This window comes from Monodelphis domestica, chromosome 1, assembly GCF_027887165.1.
Source record: "Monodelphis domestica isolate mMonDom1 chromosome 1, mMonDom1.pri, whole genome shotgun sequence".
Classification (NCBI taxonomy): Eukaryota; Metazoa; Chordata; class Mammalia; order Didelphimorphia; family Didelphidae; genus Monodelphis; species Monodelphis domestica.
Window position 1 is genome coordinate 203,890,220 of NC_077227.1, and position 14,585 is coordinate 203,904,804.

The 14,585-nt window shown below is 39.4% G+C and overlaps 1 protein-coding gene across 1 annotated transcript in view; it reads left to right on the forward strand.

The window, feature by feature from the left end:
- CHP1 (calcineurin like EF-hand protein 1) overlaps nucleotides 1–7,799 on the forward strand; it is a 49,192-nt gene extending 41,393 nt beyond the window's left edge. The window contains exons 6-7 of the mRNA XM_001370957.5: nucleotides 5,412–5,534; nucleotides 5,800–7,799. Coding sequence (XP_001370994.1) covers nucleotides 5,412–5,534; nucleotides 5,800–5,853 — 177 coding nt within the window. The 3' untranslated portion in view covers nucleotides 5,854–7,799. The remainder of the gene's footprint in view (nucleotides 1–5,411; nucleotides 5,535–5,799) is intronic.
- Nucleotides 7,800–14,585: the final 6,786 nt, after the last annotated feature.

The following is a 14,585-nucleotide window of genomic DNA, read 5'->3' on the forward strand; positions in this document are numbered from 1 at the left end:
CAAAGAAGGGGAAATGGAAGAGGGTTCAGGCCACGTTAAGGATTATCTCAGTTAAGTGTCAATTTGTATTCATAGGATAAGACACTTATTATAACTTGTCTTCCAGATGAAAATATAAAATATCCTGTCTTGAATGAGATGTTTGCTTTTTGTTTTTGTTTTTTGTAACAAACTCAGAAGCCCATGGACGTCAAGAACAGTCATTTCTGTAAACAATTCACTAGTATTTATTCCTGTTTTTCACTCCTGTTTTTTTAATCCTTTGGCTTAGACCTGGCTACAGGAAAAACTTCAGTTAATTCAGTTTGTTTGATTTTCACCCAGACCCTTATTAGGATAAAGAAAGCAGAGAAGGACATATGATTAGAGCACAGTTCTGGACCTTTTTTGTAATATGGATTCTTTTAGCACTGTGGAAAGGCCTTTGGACTTCTTCTCAGGATAAAGTTTTTAAATGCATAAAATACATGGAATTACAAATGGGGGGGGGGGTTCTCCATCCAAGCTCACAGATCCCTTGAAATCTATCCACAGAATCCTTAGAGATCATAGAACACAGGTTAAGGACCCCTGGACTAATCAGTGAGCTACTTTTCCAGTCAGTGGCATTGGGGTGTTCCTAGAGCTGAGATTAACTGTATGGTTTATTTCCTTTTTAATATTTTAAATGTTTTTGTTTGCTCCAATAGCATGATAACATGCTATTAATTAAATTAAATTAAATTATATATATATATATATAAATTAAAAATTCATGTAATAACACAGTAAAAATTTTTCTAGTCCTCATTTTTATTCTGTATGTGCCTTTCCCTTTTTTTTTTAACATTTTCCTTGTAAGCAACAGATTGTGAGTTTTTGTCTTCTTAGCCAGTGTGTCACTTTCATTTTGTGGGATTATTATTTAATCCATTCATATTTAAAGAGTTAAGTTTATATTTTTCCTCCAATTGTCTCTTAATAATTTTTTCCACTCTCTGCAAATGCAGAACTGTGTCTCTTTTGTTACTTTTTTCTGATGTTTTAAGTGAACCCTGTTTCTCCTAGCTCTTTTCCTTTTACTTCAACCACCCTCCTCTTGATTGTTACTCCTTTCCCTAGTGTGGGAGTTTTGTTTAATTTTTTACTCCCTTTTTCTTTATTTTTTTCTTTATTTAGAGGCAGTTGATATTGCATTGAATAGAGCAGTGGGACTGGAATAAGGAAGAGCTAAGTTCAAATCCAGCCTCAGACACTTACTAGCTGTGTGACCCTGGGCAAGTCACTTAAATTCTCTTTGCCTCAGTTTTCTCAATTGTAAAATGGGTATAAGAACATCTACCTCACAGGGTCATTTTGAGATTTAGATGAAATATTTATAAAATAGCATTTAGCACAATGCCAGGCACATAGGAGATGCTATATAAATGTTTATTCCTTTCTACCTTACTGCTTTTAGCTAATTATTTAATTCTTCCTCCATTTTTTCCACAGAATTAAGTAGTCAAGTAAAATTCCCTTTCCTTTCCTCCACTTCAACTTGTTTTATTCATTATATTTATTATAATATTCACTATATATATGTATATGTGTGTGTGTATGTGTAAATATATATATATATATAAACAATACTCCCTGCTACAAACATGTATAGTCAAGCAAAACAAATTTCTACCTGGCTGGTCTCTACCACACATCTGGAGGGAAGGTCTGAGCCAGTCCTATTGGTGCTTTCTTGGAGTATCAAGTGCTGTGTTATTCCAGAATCTCAGGAACTTGCTGGGGACCTATGAACTTTTGGTGCCCTAGAGTGGTCTGATCAAGGACAAAGCCTGAGTGCTTCCTCTAGGTCTGAACTCCATGAGTTCCTGACTTGCTTGTTTAGAGCTGATAGAATGTGCAAGCTTCCCTTTGGTCTGTGATCTATACTGGTTATTTCTTTGCAGGCTTTAGACTGGGTTAGAAGTTAGAACTGAGACCCTGCTCACCACCAGGGGCTGATCCACACCACTGCTGCTTACTTTTGAAGTTGTTCCTCCCAATACATAGCCTAGGTCCTGCAACCATTGTTTTACCCTAGGCCACCCCTAGATTGAGGTTCCCTGCTCAGTCCATCCTAGATCTGTGACCTGGACCTTTTTCATGTCTAATATGGGTCTTGCCCTTGGGCATAGTTCCTGTGTGTTAGAATGCCCCACTTGGTATCCTGGGCCAGACCTATACCTCATATCCATAGACTGCTCTATTTCTTTCTCTCTGATGACTTGGGCTTGAAAAATGACTCAGTGAACCTTTTTCTTGGATTTCCCAATAAGAATTTGGTCTAGTGTGTTTTCTAGATGTGTTTGGAGAAGGAACCTTAATTGTACTTTTTGCCATTTCTCCATCTTGGCTCTGCTCTTGAGCCTCTTTTCTTAAAAAGGATTTTTCCCTTATTCTTTTCATTATTTGTTCTCTTTCTATTCTAGACTTTTATTCTTCTTTAGTCTACATTCCTCATAGAACTAATGCTTCCAGAGTACCTATTTGGGGTTCTTTCTTCTAAAAGGTTTCTGTTATTGCCCTGCATATTTTGCTCCCTGGCCCTCCCTCTTTTTTTCTGTTGTACCTCACTCTTAGAAAAACCAGTTCTTTCATGTGACAAGAGAGAATATTGCCTGTGGTTGGAATTTTCCTATATTCCCAATTGTGCCATTTATTATTGACTTTTTCTCCCCCTGTGGTGATTTTTCCATTCTCCTATTCTTTGAAATCCCCTCCCTAGGTCCATGCCTCCCATTCCTCTGGGTGTCAGTGGCCCAGAGGAGCTTTAACTCCCCTTCCTGAGGTAGGATGAATGAGCGGTGTCTCTAAGCCCCAAATCCCAGTAGATCTTAAATTCCCTATCTTCCTTAATAGAATAGCCCTTTCCCCAGGGGATCATTCATCATGGGGGATATAGAGTTATGTTCTTGTGCTAGCCTGTTGGTCTCACACAGAACTGACCTACCTTGGTGAATAGAGAGGAGGTGGTGCTGCTTGACCGTATATGGGGCTATCGGGTAGCCTCCTCTATTGTTAGTTTATTGAATTGTTACCTTGTTTGGGTTCTTGGTGTCTTAGATTGTAGAGACAGTTGAAACTGCACAATTCTTGTTTTGGGAAAGTCTGAGAAGTTTTGTGAACTAGAGAGAAGGCCTTAGTCTTCCATCTTGTTGGTCACATCTGAGATTAACTTTAGAAGAGTGGTTCCCAGTTCCCAGGGCAGCTAGGTGGCTCAGTGGATAGAGAGCCAGATCTGGAGGCAGGAGGTCCTGGGTTCAAATGTGGTCTCAGACACTTCCAAGCTGGGTGGCCCAGGACAAGTCACTTAATCCCATTTGCCTAGCCCTTACCACTCTTATACCTTGGAATAAATACTTAGTATTGATTTTAAGTCTGTTAAGAGCTATTAAAAGGGGGGGGGGGAGTGATTTCTAAGCCATGGGCTGAGGGACCCCCAAAGAAACACCGAGTTTACTGAAAGAAGTTGTTTCTTTGAATCTATATGCATTCCAAGCATTGTCACTTTAATCTTTATTTAGGTCCAACAGAGTATCCAGCCTGAGCTAGTATTATAAATAAGCAAATGCAACTTCTGTACTCTGATGATTCCCACAAATAGATATTGCTATTTCACAAAAGTACATAAATGCTGTTAAGATTACACAAAATCATTTTTAAATGTTCCTGAATTCATAGCTTTTTATTCATGTTTTTCCTCAATCAATGAATCTTAATAAGATGAATGTAGATTATCATTTTGGGGGATCTATGAAATTTTGTATATTAAAAGAGGTCTTCATAATCAAAAACATTGGGGATTAGTGCTTTGGAATAAATGCCATTATATACTGCTCAGTTGCCAAGACTGTTCACTCACTATCCTTACCAAGAAGGAATGTCATAGATGGCAGATAAATTTTCTCCTCCTTTTTCCATCCACAAAACATTGGGTAAATGTACTAGAATACCCAGTTATTATTTCCACCTTAATTGAGGGCAGCCAGAATTTGTTGAATACTTAATATATGCCAGACATTGTGATAATTGCTTCCCAATTTTCCCTCTGGTACATCCTGTACCCTATACCTGTTCATCCCAGCAATTGATTCAAGTGTAAGTTTCTTTTTTTTTTTAATAAGTTTTTTATCAAGGTCTTCTGTTTTTTTATATCATCATAGTTATCCCCAGTATCCCTTCCTTTCCCCCTTCCACACATAGCCATCTCATATAGCCACTTTTTTTTCTGGGTTATACATGTATTATCATGCAAAACATATTTCCATATTGGTCATTTTTGTAAGAGAATAATCATATAAACCAAAACCCCAAAACAAAAACACAAATAAACTTGAGTGAAAAATTGTGTGCTTTGACCTGCATTCCTATTCTGATAGCCCTCTCTCTGGAGGTAAATAATATTCTTTGTCATAAGTCCCTCAGAATTGTCCTGGATCATTGCATTGCTACTAGTAGCCACTGTTGATCATTCCATGATACTGCTGTTAACTGCGTACAATGTTCTCCTGCTTCCTCGAGTATAAGTTTCTTGAAGGCAGGGATCATATATCTTTGAGTACTTGATATATAGTAGATAATGAATAAATCCTTATTGATTGAAGTCACAGTGCTACTGAATGGTTGGTGTAGAGTTCGGCCTGCAGGGAACCTCAGTAATGGAAATGTTCCTCTGCTTTTGAGATGTATGTCATGTAACACACTAAAAAGGAGCAAGTTAGGTGTTTCAGTGAGCACAGAGCCAGTCCTGGAGACAGGAGGATCTGGGTTCAAATTTAGCCTCTTTCCAGCTGTGTGACCTTGCACAAGACATTAACCCCCAATGCCAAGCCCTTGCCACATTTCTGTCTTGGAACCGACACTTGTATTGATTCCAAGACAGAAGGTAATTCAATTATAAACTCCAGCCAGTACAGAACTGCACAAAAAGACTTCCAGAATAGAATCTTGCAGAAACAATGAGGGGATTTTCTTTGCTTGATTATCCACATTATGAGAGTTTTCTTTTTCTTTTCTATTGTATATGAGGAGAGAAAATAAATTTTAATTAGAAAAAGAATAAAATTGGATTTTTGAGAGTATGACTATAAGAAACTAAAAAATAGGACACAAGGCAAGGTATCATGGTGGACTGGTATTTAGAGACCTAAATTCTAGCCCTAGCTCTGCCACTTAGAACCTAAGGCAAATCCTTTTCAACCTTTTGTGACCTCGCTTTTCTCCTGTAAACTTGCAGGTTCCTTTATAACCAACCTGCCAATGAGGGCTAATTAGCCTAGTTGATTATATTAGACTAAGGCAAAATTTCAGATTCCCTTGGCTTACCATTTTCATGCTTGTAAAAGATTTCCCTCTAAAGTAACATGTAATTCCTGGGCTTTTTGTGTTGATAGGTACTACGCATGATGGTTGGAGTGAATATTTCTGATGAGCAGCTGGGCAGCATTGCAGATAGGACAATCCAAGAGGCTGACCAGGATGGGGACAGTGCCATATCTTTTACAGAGTTTGTCAAGGTCAGGAAATAATTTATTTTATCCTAGAAATTAAATTTGAATCTCTGGAAGGGAGAAAACACATATACTCAGATATTTGCTTGGGACAGAGCCTGTGAACCCAACTTTCTACAGTGTTGGATTCAGGGTTCCTCTCCTCTTTTCTCCTCTGCGATGTGGCTTCTTGTCCCAGTGCGTAACTGATGTGTGGCTGAGGTGGGGGGGGGGGGGGGGTGAAACTTCCAAGAAAAATATTGTCTCATTGTTCTTTTGGATTTTTTTCCAGGTTTTGGAGAAGGTGGACGTAGAGCAGAAAATGAGCATCCGGTTTCTACACTAATAGACTGGGACCAAATTATTCCTGACTGTCCTATATTTAAGAAGCAGAACTTGAGTTTTTCTCCCTGTCCCTTCAGAGCCCCTTCTCTCCCCAAGCGCTGCTGCTGTTGCATGACAAATCCTGCCCTGTTTGTGCCAGCACACACCTGCCAGCCTTGGTGTTAGAAGCAGGGCACTAAGGAATGAATGGTACACCTGGGCCTCCTGCTCTCTTCAGTTTCCCCCTCCACGGTTCTCCATTTATCGATATTGCCTTTTTCCCTTTTGTGCTGCTGTCAGCTACAAATCCATCCGTCTGAGAAAGGGAGAGAGGGAATGTACCCCACCCACCCCACCCCCATCCCTAAAGAGCCAGCAAAGCCCCTTCCCTTGATCTCTGGAGACTGGAGCCATACATGTTCTAGTCAGGTTTAGCACGCCGCCTCAGCTTTCTTTAATGTCTCCTCCCGCACGAACATAACTGCACAGCCAATCCTTCAGTCTCAACGTTGCTTTTATTGAGCCTCCCCCTCCCTTGTTCTTCCTTCCCCTGTTACACTCGCACATCTCTGATGTCAGGGCTTATAAGGTTGGTGAGATGGCTGGATGGTTCTTACCCACCTTCCACTCTTTAACTGGGACTCTAAGATATTGCCCTCCTGGGAACTTTTGGGTTCATACTCTTCCTTGAAGAATATGACTATCCTTGGGCTCCTTCCATTCTGTGTTGTAGTTGAAGGCCTACAGGATGGAGACATCCTTCCTGAAATGGAGCGGCCAGAGGGAGAGGTGGACAGTCCAGCCCTCTGGATGTGCTTCCTTAGGTCACCCCACCTCTGGTCTCTGACCTGCACGATTACTCTTGGTAGTACAGTATTTACCCTTCAGAAACTAGCCATCCACCTGGAAGCACGCGTGATTTCTGAGCAGGTATTACTGGGATGGTGCCTGTGGCAATATGTATGAGATTTCTCAAGACTCCTTGGAAAGGGAGGCAGGCTCAGTGTCCTCCAAGGTCCTCGGTATTGACACCTACGGGCAGCATGGTTCTATTTCTAGATTACCACACTGAAGTATCCGTACTCTGAGTGTCCAAGTAGACAAACTAGTGTTAAGGAAGTGCCTAACTTGTCCCATACTAAGAGAGTTTAAGATTGTCCTCAGTATCTTGAAGTTTTGCACACAAATTCTCTTTAAAATTGACACTTGCAAATGATTATGCTGGAATTCATAGCCAGCTCATGTTACAGGTCCAAAGAGATGAATGTATTGCAAAGTTAGCCTCCTGGTTAACTAGCTTCCTAGCTCCTCCTACACACTGCTGCTCATTCTTCAGGGTGGAAGTGGGGGGGTCTGGCACTGAGATCGCACATCCATAGGTGGGTTTGTAGGCCCTTCAAAAAAGCCAGAGGGACTTCCCTGCCAAAGTCAGCTTAATTGAGATAGGTTCCATGAATCAGGCTGTGCCATGCTAATCGTTGTATGAGTTGATTCATTTCTGCATCTGCCCTGGACTGGCTTTTTCCTACTCCTTGCTTGCTTGCTTATTTGCATCAGAAAACTGATCAAGGTGTGCGTGGGATTCTTTGGGAAGGTACTTTGCTGACCTGTCCTCAATCAGAATGCCAGCTAAAAAAGTGGGATGGGGTAAGGAGGTGGTCAAGGGGAGGGGGGATGTTGGAGATGCAAATTGCCAGTGACTTTCTCAGGAGGGAATGAACCTAGCTTATTGCTCAGATGATGTAATATAGGAATTGTCAAAAAGGGAAGAATTGTCTGATGTGATCTGTTAGAGAGGTACATTAGTGGTTTCACTACTTGCATATTTAAGGTTCTTAAGGAAAAAAATGCATTTTCCCCTTTTGGCTGTATAGCAAACTGTTTTAATCCACGGTTGTGCCTTACTGTTCCATTAAAATTGTATTCTTCGATCCATCAATAAATACTTGTGGTTAAAACAAACAAAAACCCTTTGCTTTAAAATTTATTTCAAAGCACAGCTCTGCTCCTCCTTTCCCCCATCAAAACACACTCTACCTTCTTCCCTCATCTCTCCCACCAAAAGTATATCGTACATAGTTTATCACTTATGCACACCCAAGGCTGCAGACACGACTAGAGGAGCAGATTCTGCCTCCCGTTTACATGTATACATGGGTATTGGACAACTCACTGGAAAGCTATAGCTTTTTTTCTCCCTTTTTCAGATTATTATTATGAACTTGACACAATCATTAATAAACATGGGCAGAGAGAATATAAAATAAGGATTTTATATGAGACCATGATTCTATTACATAAAGCTTTAAACGTGTACAATATGTGTATATAATTCAACATGGCAGTTCTATTACTGCCCTAATTGTTATCTCTCAAATTTTATTTTGCCCTCTTCTGTGTATTTTTTATGTTTCCTTGTTGATCTTTTCATCCTTTGGGGGATTATCATTACCACTCTTACCACAATTCTCTCCCACAACAACAAAAGCCCTCCTTGTAATAAGTAAAATCATGCAAATGAGTCTATACCTTGGCCGTTTCTGAAAATACAGATCTCATTCTACACCTCTAATCCATCACCTCTCTCCTCAGAGGCAGGATTCCTCATTAAACATCTGGAGTTCTGATTGGTCATTTCTCTCTCACAGCTACCTTGTTTCACAATGTTATGTGTAAGTTGTTCTGATTCTGTTCAGGTCACTTCCTCAGTTCATACAAGTCTTCTAGGAGGTTCTGCAGGAGAAAGAAACAAAAAAAAATTTTTTCCTACCCCCAGAGAGTACCTACTTACAATTAGTTTGATCATCTCTTTCCTAACCTACATCATACCAAGAACAGAAAAACAAAACAGTGGGAGTGCTGTGAGAATGAATGCTGAGACAGCAGATAGCTGACCTGGAAGCAAGGAAAACTGGGTTCAAATCCTGCCATCAATACATACAAGTTATGTAGCCCCAGGCAAGTCTTTTAAATTCAATGTCTTGGCAAAGTTCTAAAGATAAAAGTTGTAGATAATGTGGTAACCTGCATTGGTACAGGGAATTTATGAAACTGCAGATTTAAAAAAAGTAAGCTGAAAAGGAAAAGACCCCCCACCCCAAAAAAATTCTATAAAAAGTTATGAGGTCCTCTGCAGCTATAGTGTGACATAATATATAACTATTCTGATCATATTGATAACCATGAATCAATAATTACATTCCAGATATTCTGTTTAAGAAATCAAAGAAATGGGGCAACTAGGTGGCTCAAAGGATAGAGAGCCAGGCCTAGAGACAGAAAGTCCTGGGTTCAAATGTGATACTCCTAGCTGTGTGATCCTGGACAAGTCACTTAACCCCCATTACCTAGGTCTTGCTGCTCTTCTTTGGAACTGATATTTAGTGACAATTCAAAGAAAGGGTTAAAAAAGAGAGACAGAAAGACAGTGACACTTCCTAGGAAACATTCTGTCCAAAAAATTTAAAATAGGAAAAAAGCTTTTTTTTTTTTTAAGCCCTTACCTTCTGGCTCAGAATCAATACTCTGTATTGGTTCTAAGGCAGAAGAGCAATAACAGCTAGGCAAAGGGGCTTAAGTGACTTGCCTGGGATCACACTGCTAGGACATGTTCTAAAGACTTCCCATCTCTAGGCCTGGCTCTTAATACACTGAGCCACCCAAAAAAGCATTCTTAAGGGGGCAAAACTCACTTATCTTGAAAATCCTTTTATGAGGAACAGTTGTCATCCTAATAATTCCAGCTAACTAAAATGTGGAAGTCCATTGTATTTGGACTTCAAGAAACTGATGTTCCAAGCCCTACATGACAGCTGTAAGGTGATTTTTTCCCCCAAGTTAATTAGAAAAATCCATTGTGAGATCATTTCAAAACAAGGATGATCCTCCCAAGCTTAGCAACAAAAGCCTCATGAAATGGTTCTTGGTATGGCAAGAGAAAAGTATCTCTGCCTACAAGCTGCCCACTCTTCAGCTGACTTAGTTCACACCCAGAGTGTGACTGTTCCCTGAATATGTACAGACTATGCTTTCCCAACTGTCGAATCCCAGAAACGCTGCCCTGCCAGCTAATAAGTTAGACGCTTGCTATAGCTTCTTAGAGCCACAGGTGAAAGTTAGGTGATGGACAGACACCAAAGGTGGATGAGCAGCCCAGAAAAGGGTCCAGAGAGGCTATTCTGCCCAGAAGATCTCATACATCTCAAACTTGGTGAATTAGAGGGATGTCCATCCCAAGCATGTGAAGACTTCCCATGGCAGAAAAGGCAGATGAGAACAATTTGTTCCAAAAGCCATGAAGGTGGCTGAAGCAGTTCTATGGAGCCCTTAGAGCTTGGTCAGACTCCATGGTCATCCACTGTATCCCAGGCCATTGCCAGTCATGCTGAATTCTGTCTTGCCTCTAGACTTGGATGACTCCAAAAGAGAGAGTGAAGCTGATGTCTTGGTGCAACTCTGCCTCACTTAAATCGAATTCACCTCCAAGTCAAGACATGACCCCAGGATGTCATTGGTCCTCTTCCTAAACGAAGGGCAAGCAGGAACAAGAAGTTGTTTACATGTAACTTAGGGATAGCTAATTTTGCTTCTGTACCTGTGAGCATTTCTAAAGCCATATGGCATTAGTGTCTGACACTATGTCAGACACAATGGTGTCTGAATTCTACTTCGTATGCTATGAATAGAATATACACATGAATCTTTTGAATGTTTATTTTCTTTGAGACAAAAGCTATGTTTTTTCAGCTTCAGTGAAAGAAAAACGTAAGTTTTGCTCATATTTGTGATGTGAAATAGTAGTTTTTAGGGTAGAGGAAGAAGTGGTATCAAAGAGACTTTTACCATCTTGTGAAATAGTTTCTCAAAACTGAGTACTGAATGGCAATATCACTTCCTGAATAAAACTATCCTTCTTAGGAAAACACCCTCACATTCTAACGGATCTATGGGCTCCTTTATGGGGATGTTCTCGTCAACAATACAGATTGCAATCTGTCCATGCCTGCACATCCTGAACAGTTCTTGTCCATTTCCTTCCATAAATTTTCAGCAAGGAGGTTGCCCAAAATTTTTGGCTTAGTGGCAAAATGCAGATATATTCAGTGTTGGAGTCTATATTCAAAGATACTTTTTGTCCTCCTTCCTATCCACTCCTCATTTCCAAAGCAACTACAGAACAAGCAAAAGAGGATAAATGGTGGTTACTAATAAAGAATACTTCCTGTATCCATGAACACAGAAGGTACTACTGGTGTCTTCTTAGATATACCAAATAATCACTATCTCATTTTAGGAGACTTTGGCTCTGAGGGAAGTTGTGTTAAAAAAAATTAGATTATTCACAAAGCAATTTCAAAACATTTAGAGAAAAGATTGGTGTAACTAGAAATTACAAAAAGGAAGATGATTTTTTTAAAAGGATAGGAGATGCTAGAGAGCCAGGCCTAGAGTCCAGAGGAACTAGGTTCAAATCTAGCCTCAGAAACTTCCTCACTCTGTGTCTCTGGGCAAGTCACTTAAACTCCATTGCCTAACTTTTACCACAATTTGCCTTGAAACCAATACTTAGAAGATAAAGATTAAAAAAAAAAGACAGGAGATGTTAAAGAGGAAATTCTGACTATATAATCACAAATAATATCAGTGAAAAAGACAGATGAGCAGGCATCTAAAAAAACACTGTTTTTACACAGTGTGAAAGGAAATTACTGGTCTTTTTTGTCTATTCTGAGTTTACACTTGTGAAAAGGGAATCCTTTATTCTCTTTGCTCTGTTGGAGTTAAAACTTTGGTTAACAATAATTTAAGTAACAGTAATTTAAGTACCTTGCTAGATTGTGAAAACAGGATTAACTCTTTTTTGTTTGCCTTTTGATTGAATCAACACAAGCTTTAACTGGGTGGAGGAGCTCACAAACCACTTAGTGAATTAACACCCTACTTAGTGCTTGGTGAAAAGCCAGTAAGATACTTGGAGAGCTCCACCCTTTTTTCTACTCAAACAGCCAGAAACTTTTGAATCCTTTTAACTGTGAACCCTTTCAATGAGTTTTCACCTCTCCAGAAGGTACAAACTGGTTCCCACAAACACTTTTCCCTGGACAATGCTAGACTATTTAGAAGCTGTGATTGGCAGGGACAAGAAACCACCATAAAAGCCATGAAATCCTGCATTTGTGGATGGTGACTTCAACTTAGACTTTGACTCCTGGGCTACTAGCAGAAATGGGGAAGCTAAGAAAAGAGAATTTGGGGAGGAGTAGGAGACAATTAATTCTGTTTGGGGCATGTGGAATTTGAAATGCTGGCATCCAATTTGAAATGTCCACTAAGTATTTGGAGATACAGGACTAGAGCTCAGAAGAGAGAGATGGCTGTGAGAATTTTGCTAGAATCAACAGGATTGTTGGCATGAATTAAAAGATCTCAAGATGAAACCTGCTACCAGTCTATTTCAATGGACTCAGAATGTAGATTCTTCACCCCCCCCCTCCCCCCCCCCCCCCCCCCCCCCCCCCGGCCAATGCAAGAATTCATTTTGCTTGATTATATATACTTGTTTTTGCTTTTCTTGCTTTTTTAAATGGAAGGTTGGGATTGGGGGTGGGGTGGGAGAAAAGGTAGATTTTTACTAACTAAAATGTAATATTTTTTACAAGATCAGTCGCTTCCAGAGCTGTCCTATATTCTCATGCTACAAAATTAATTGGTTTGTTATCGAAATGGCATTATTTTGATATCTTTTGTCTTGTGCATGAATTGGATTTAAGTGAGGTAGAGTTGCACAAAGTCACCAGCTCTCTCTTTCAGAGTTTCTGAAGTCCAGTGTAAAAGCAAAGAGATTGTGGGTCAAGTATCAGGAATAATGAGGTCAATTTGGATACAGAGACCATATAATGCCCATCATTTATATAGCGCCTACTATGTACCAGGCAGTGTGCTATGCAATTTACAAATAAGTATTTAATTTGATCCTTGCAACAACCCTGGAAAGTAGGTGTTTCTATTATTTTATTTTATAGTTAAGGAAACCAAGGCAAAAAGAGGTAAGTGACTTGCCAGAGGTCACATAGCTGAAGTGAGGCAATGTATAATAAATTTAGAAAGGTCAGTTTTGAAGGGTTGTATATGCCAAACAGCAGAGCTTATATTTGAGCTTAGAGTCAATAGGGAATCACTGGAGATAACTGAATAGAGAAGTGACAAAATCACTTTTTTAAAAGATATTTTTATTTTACCAATTACATGTAATAAAATTTTTCTACATAAATTTTCTGAAGTTATATCATCAAATTTGTCTCCCTCCCTCCCCTTTCTATCTCTTCCCTGACCTGGTAAGCAATTTAATCTGGGTTATACATGTATTATGAAACAAAACATTTCCATATTGTTCATTCTTGTAAAAGAATACCACATAAAGCCAAAACTCCAAAATAAAAACTCAAATAAACTAAAGTGAACAATCCTATACTTTGATCTGCATTCTGACTCTAACAATCCTTTATCTGGAGGTGGATAGCATTCTTTGTCATAAGTAAGTCCCTTAGAATTGTCCTGGGTCTTTGTATTGCTGAGAGTAGCCAACTCTCACAGTATTGCTGTTACTGTATATAGTGTTCTCCTGGTTCTGCTTATTTCACTCTGTATCAGTTCGTGGAGGTCTTTCCAGCTCTTTCTGAAATCATCTTTCTTTATAGCACAATAGTATTCCATCACCCTCATATGCCACAATTTGTTCAGCCATTCCCCAACCGTTGGGCATCCCTTTAGTTTCCAATTCTTTGCCACCACAAAAAAAGAAGCTATAAATATTTTTGTACAATAAGTCCTTTTTCCTTTTTGTTGATCTCTTTGGGATACAGACCTAGTAATGGTATTACTGGGTCAATGGGTATGCATTGTTTTGTAGCCCTTTGGGCAAAATTCCAAATTGCCCTCCAGAATGGTTGGATCAGTTCACAACTCCATCAACAAGACAGGATCACTTTAGAAAAATCATTTCAATAGCTGCCTGTAGGTTGGATGGCAGCAGGGAAAGATGAGCCAAAGAGACCAATTTAAAGGTTATTATAATAGTCTAGATTAGAGCTGTTGAGTACTGGAACTTGTTAGCGCCTCTGTGAGTAGAGAAAAGTGGACATTAGGAGACAAGTTGTAAAGGTAGAAATGTAAGAACTGAGAACTGATTAGATGTGTATGGTGAGTTAGAAGTCACAGATGACACAAAATTTATAAACCTGGATAACTAGAAAGATAATGGTGCCCTCCACAGAAATAGAGAAGTTCAGAAGATCGATGGGTTTGGGAGATAAAGATAGAGTGCTATTTTAGATGTGTTGAGTTTGAGATGTTTATGGAACACCCAGCTCAAATTGTTCAATGGGTCCACAATAGGTGATACTGGACTGGGCTCAAGAGATATATGGTTACAGATGTCTTCAGCACAGAAAAGATTTATACACAAGGGAGCTGAGAAATCACGGAAAGAGGAGTGCCTGGAACAGTGCCTTAGAGCACACATATGCAGTTAAGAGAAAATGATATGGGTGAAAAATCTAACAAAAGAAACTCTAAAGGATAAATCAGACAGTAGGATGATGACCAGCAAATTAAAGCAGCAATAAAAACCCAGAAAGAAGAATTTATACAGAAGCAGGTAGTCAAAATGTCAAATTGCTGTTGTTATACTGGAAAAAAACAACTAGTAAGTAGTCAGAAAAACCATTCGTTCATTAAGGAAAGGGGTTCAGTGCT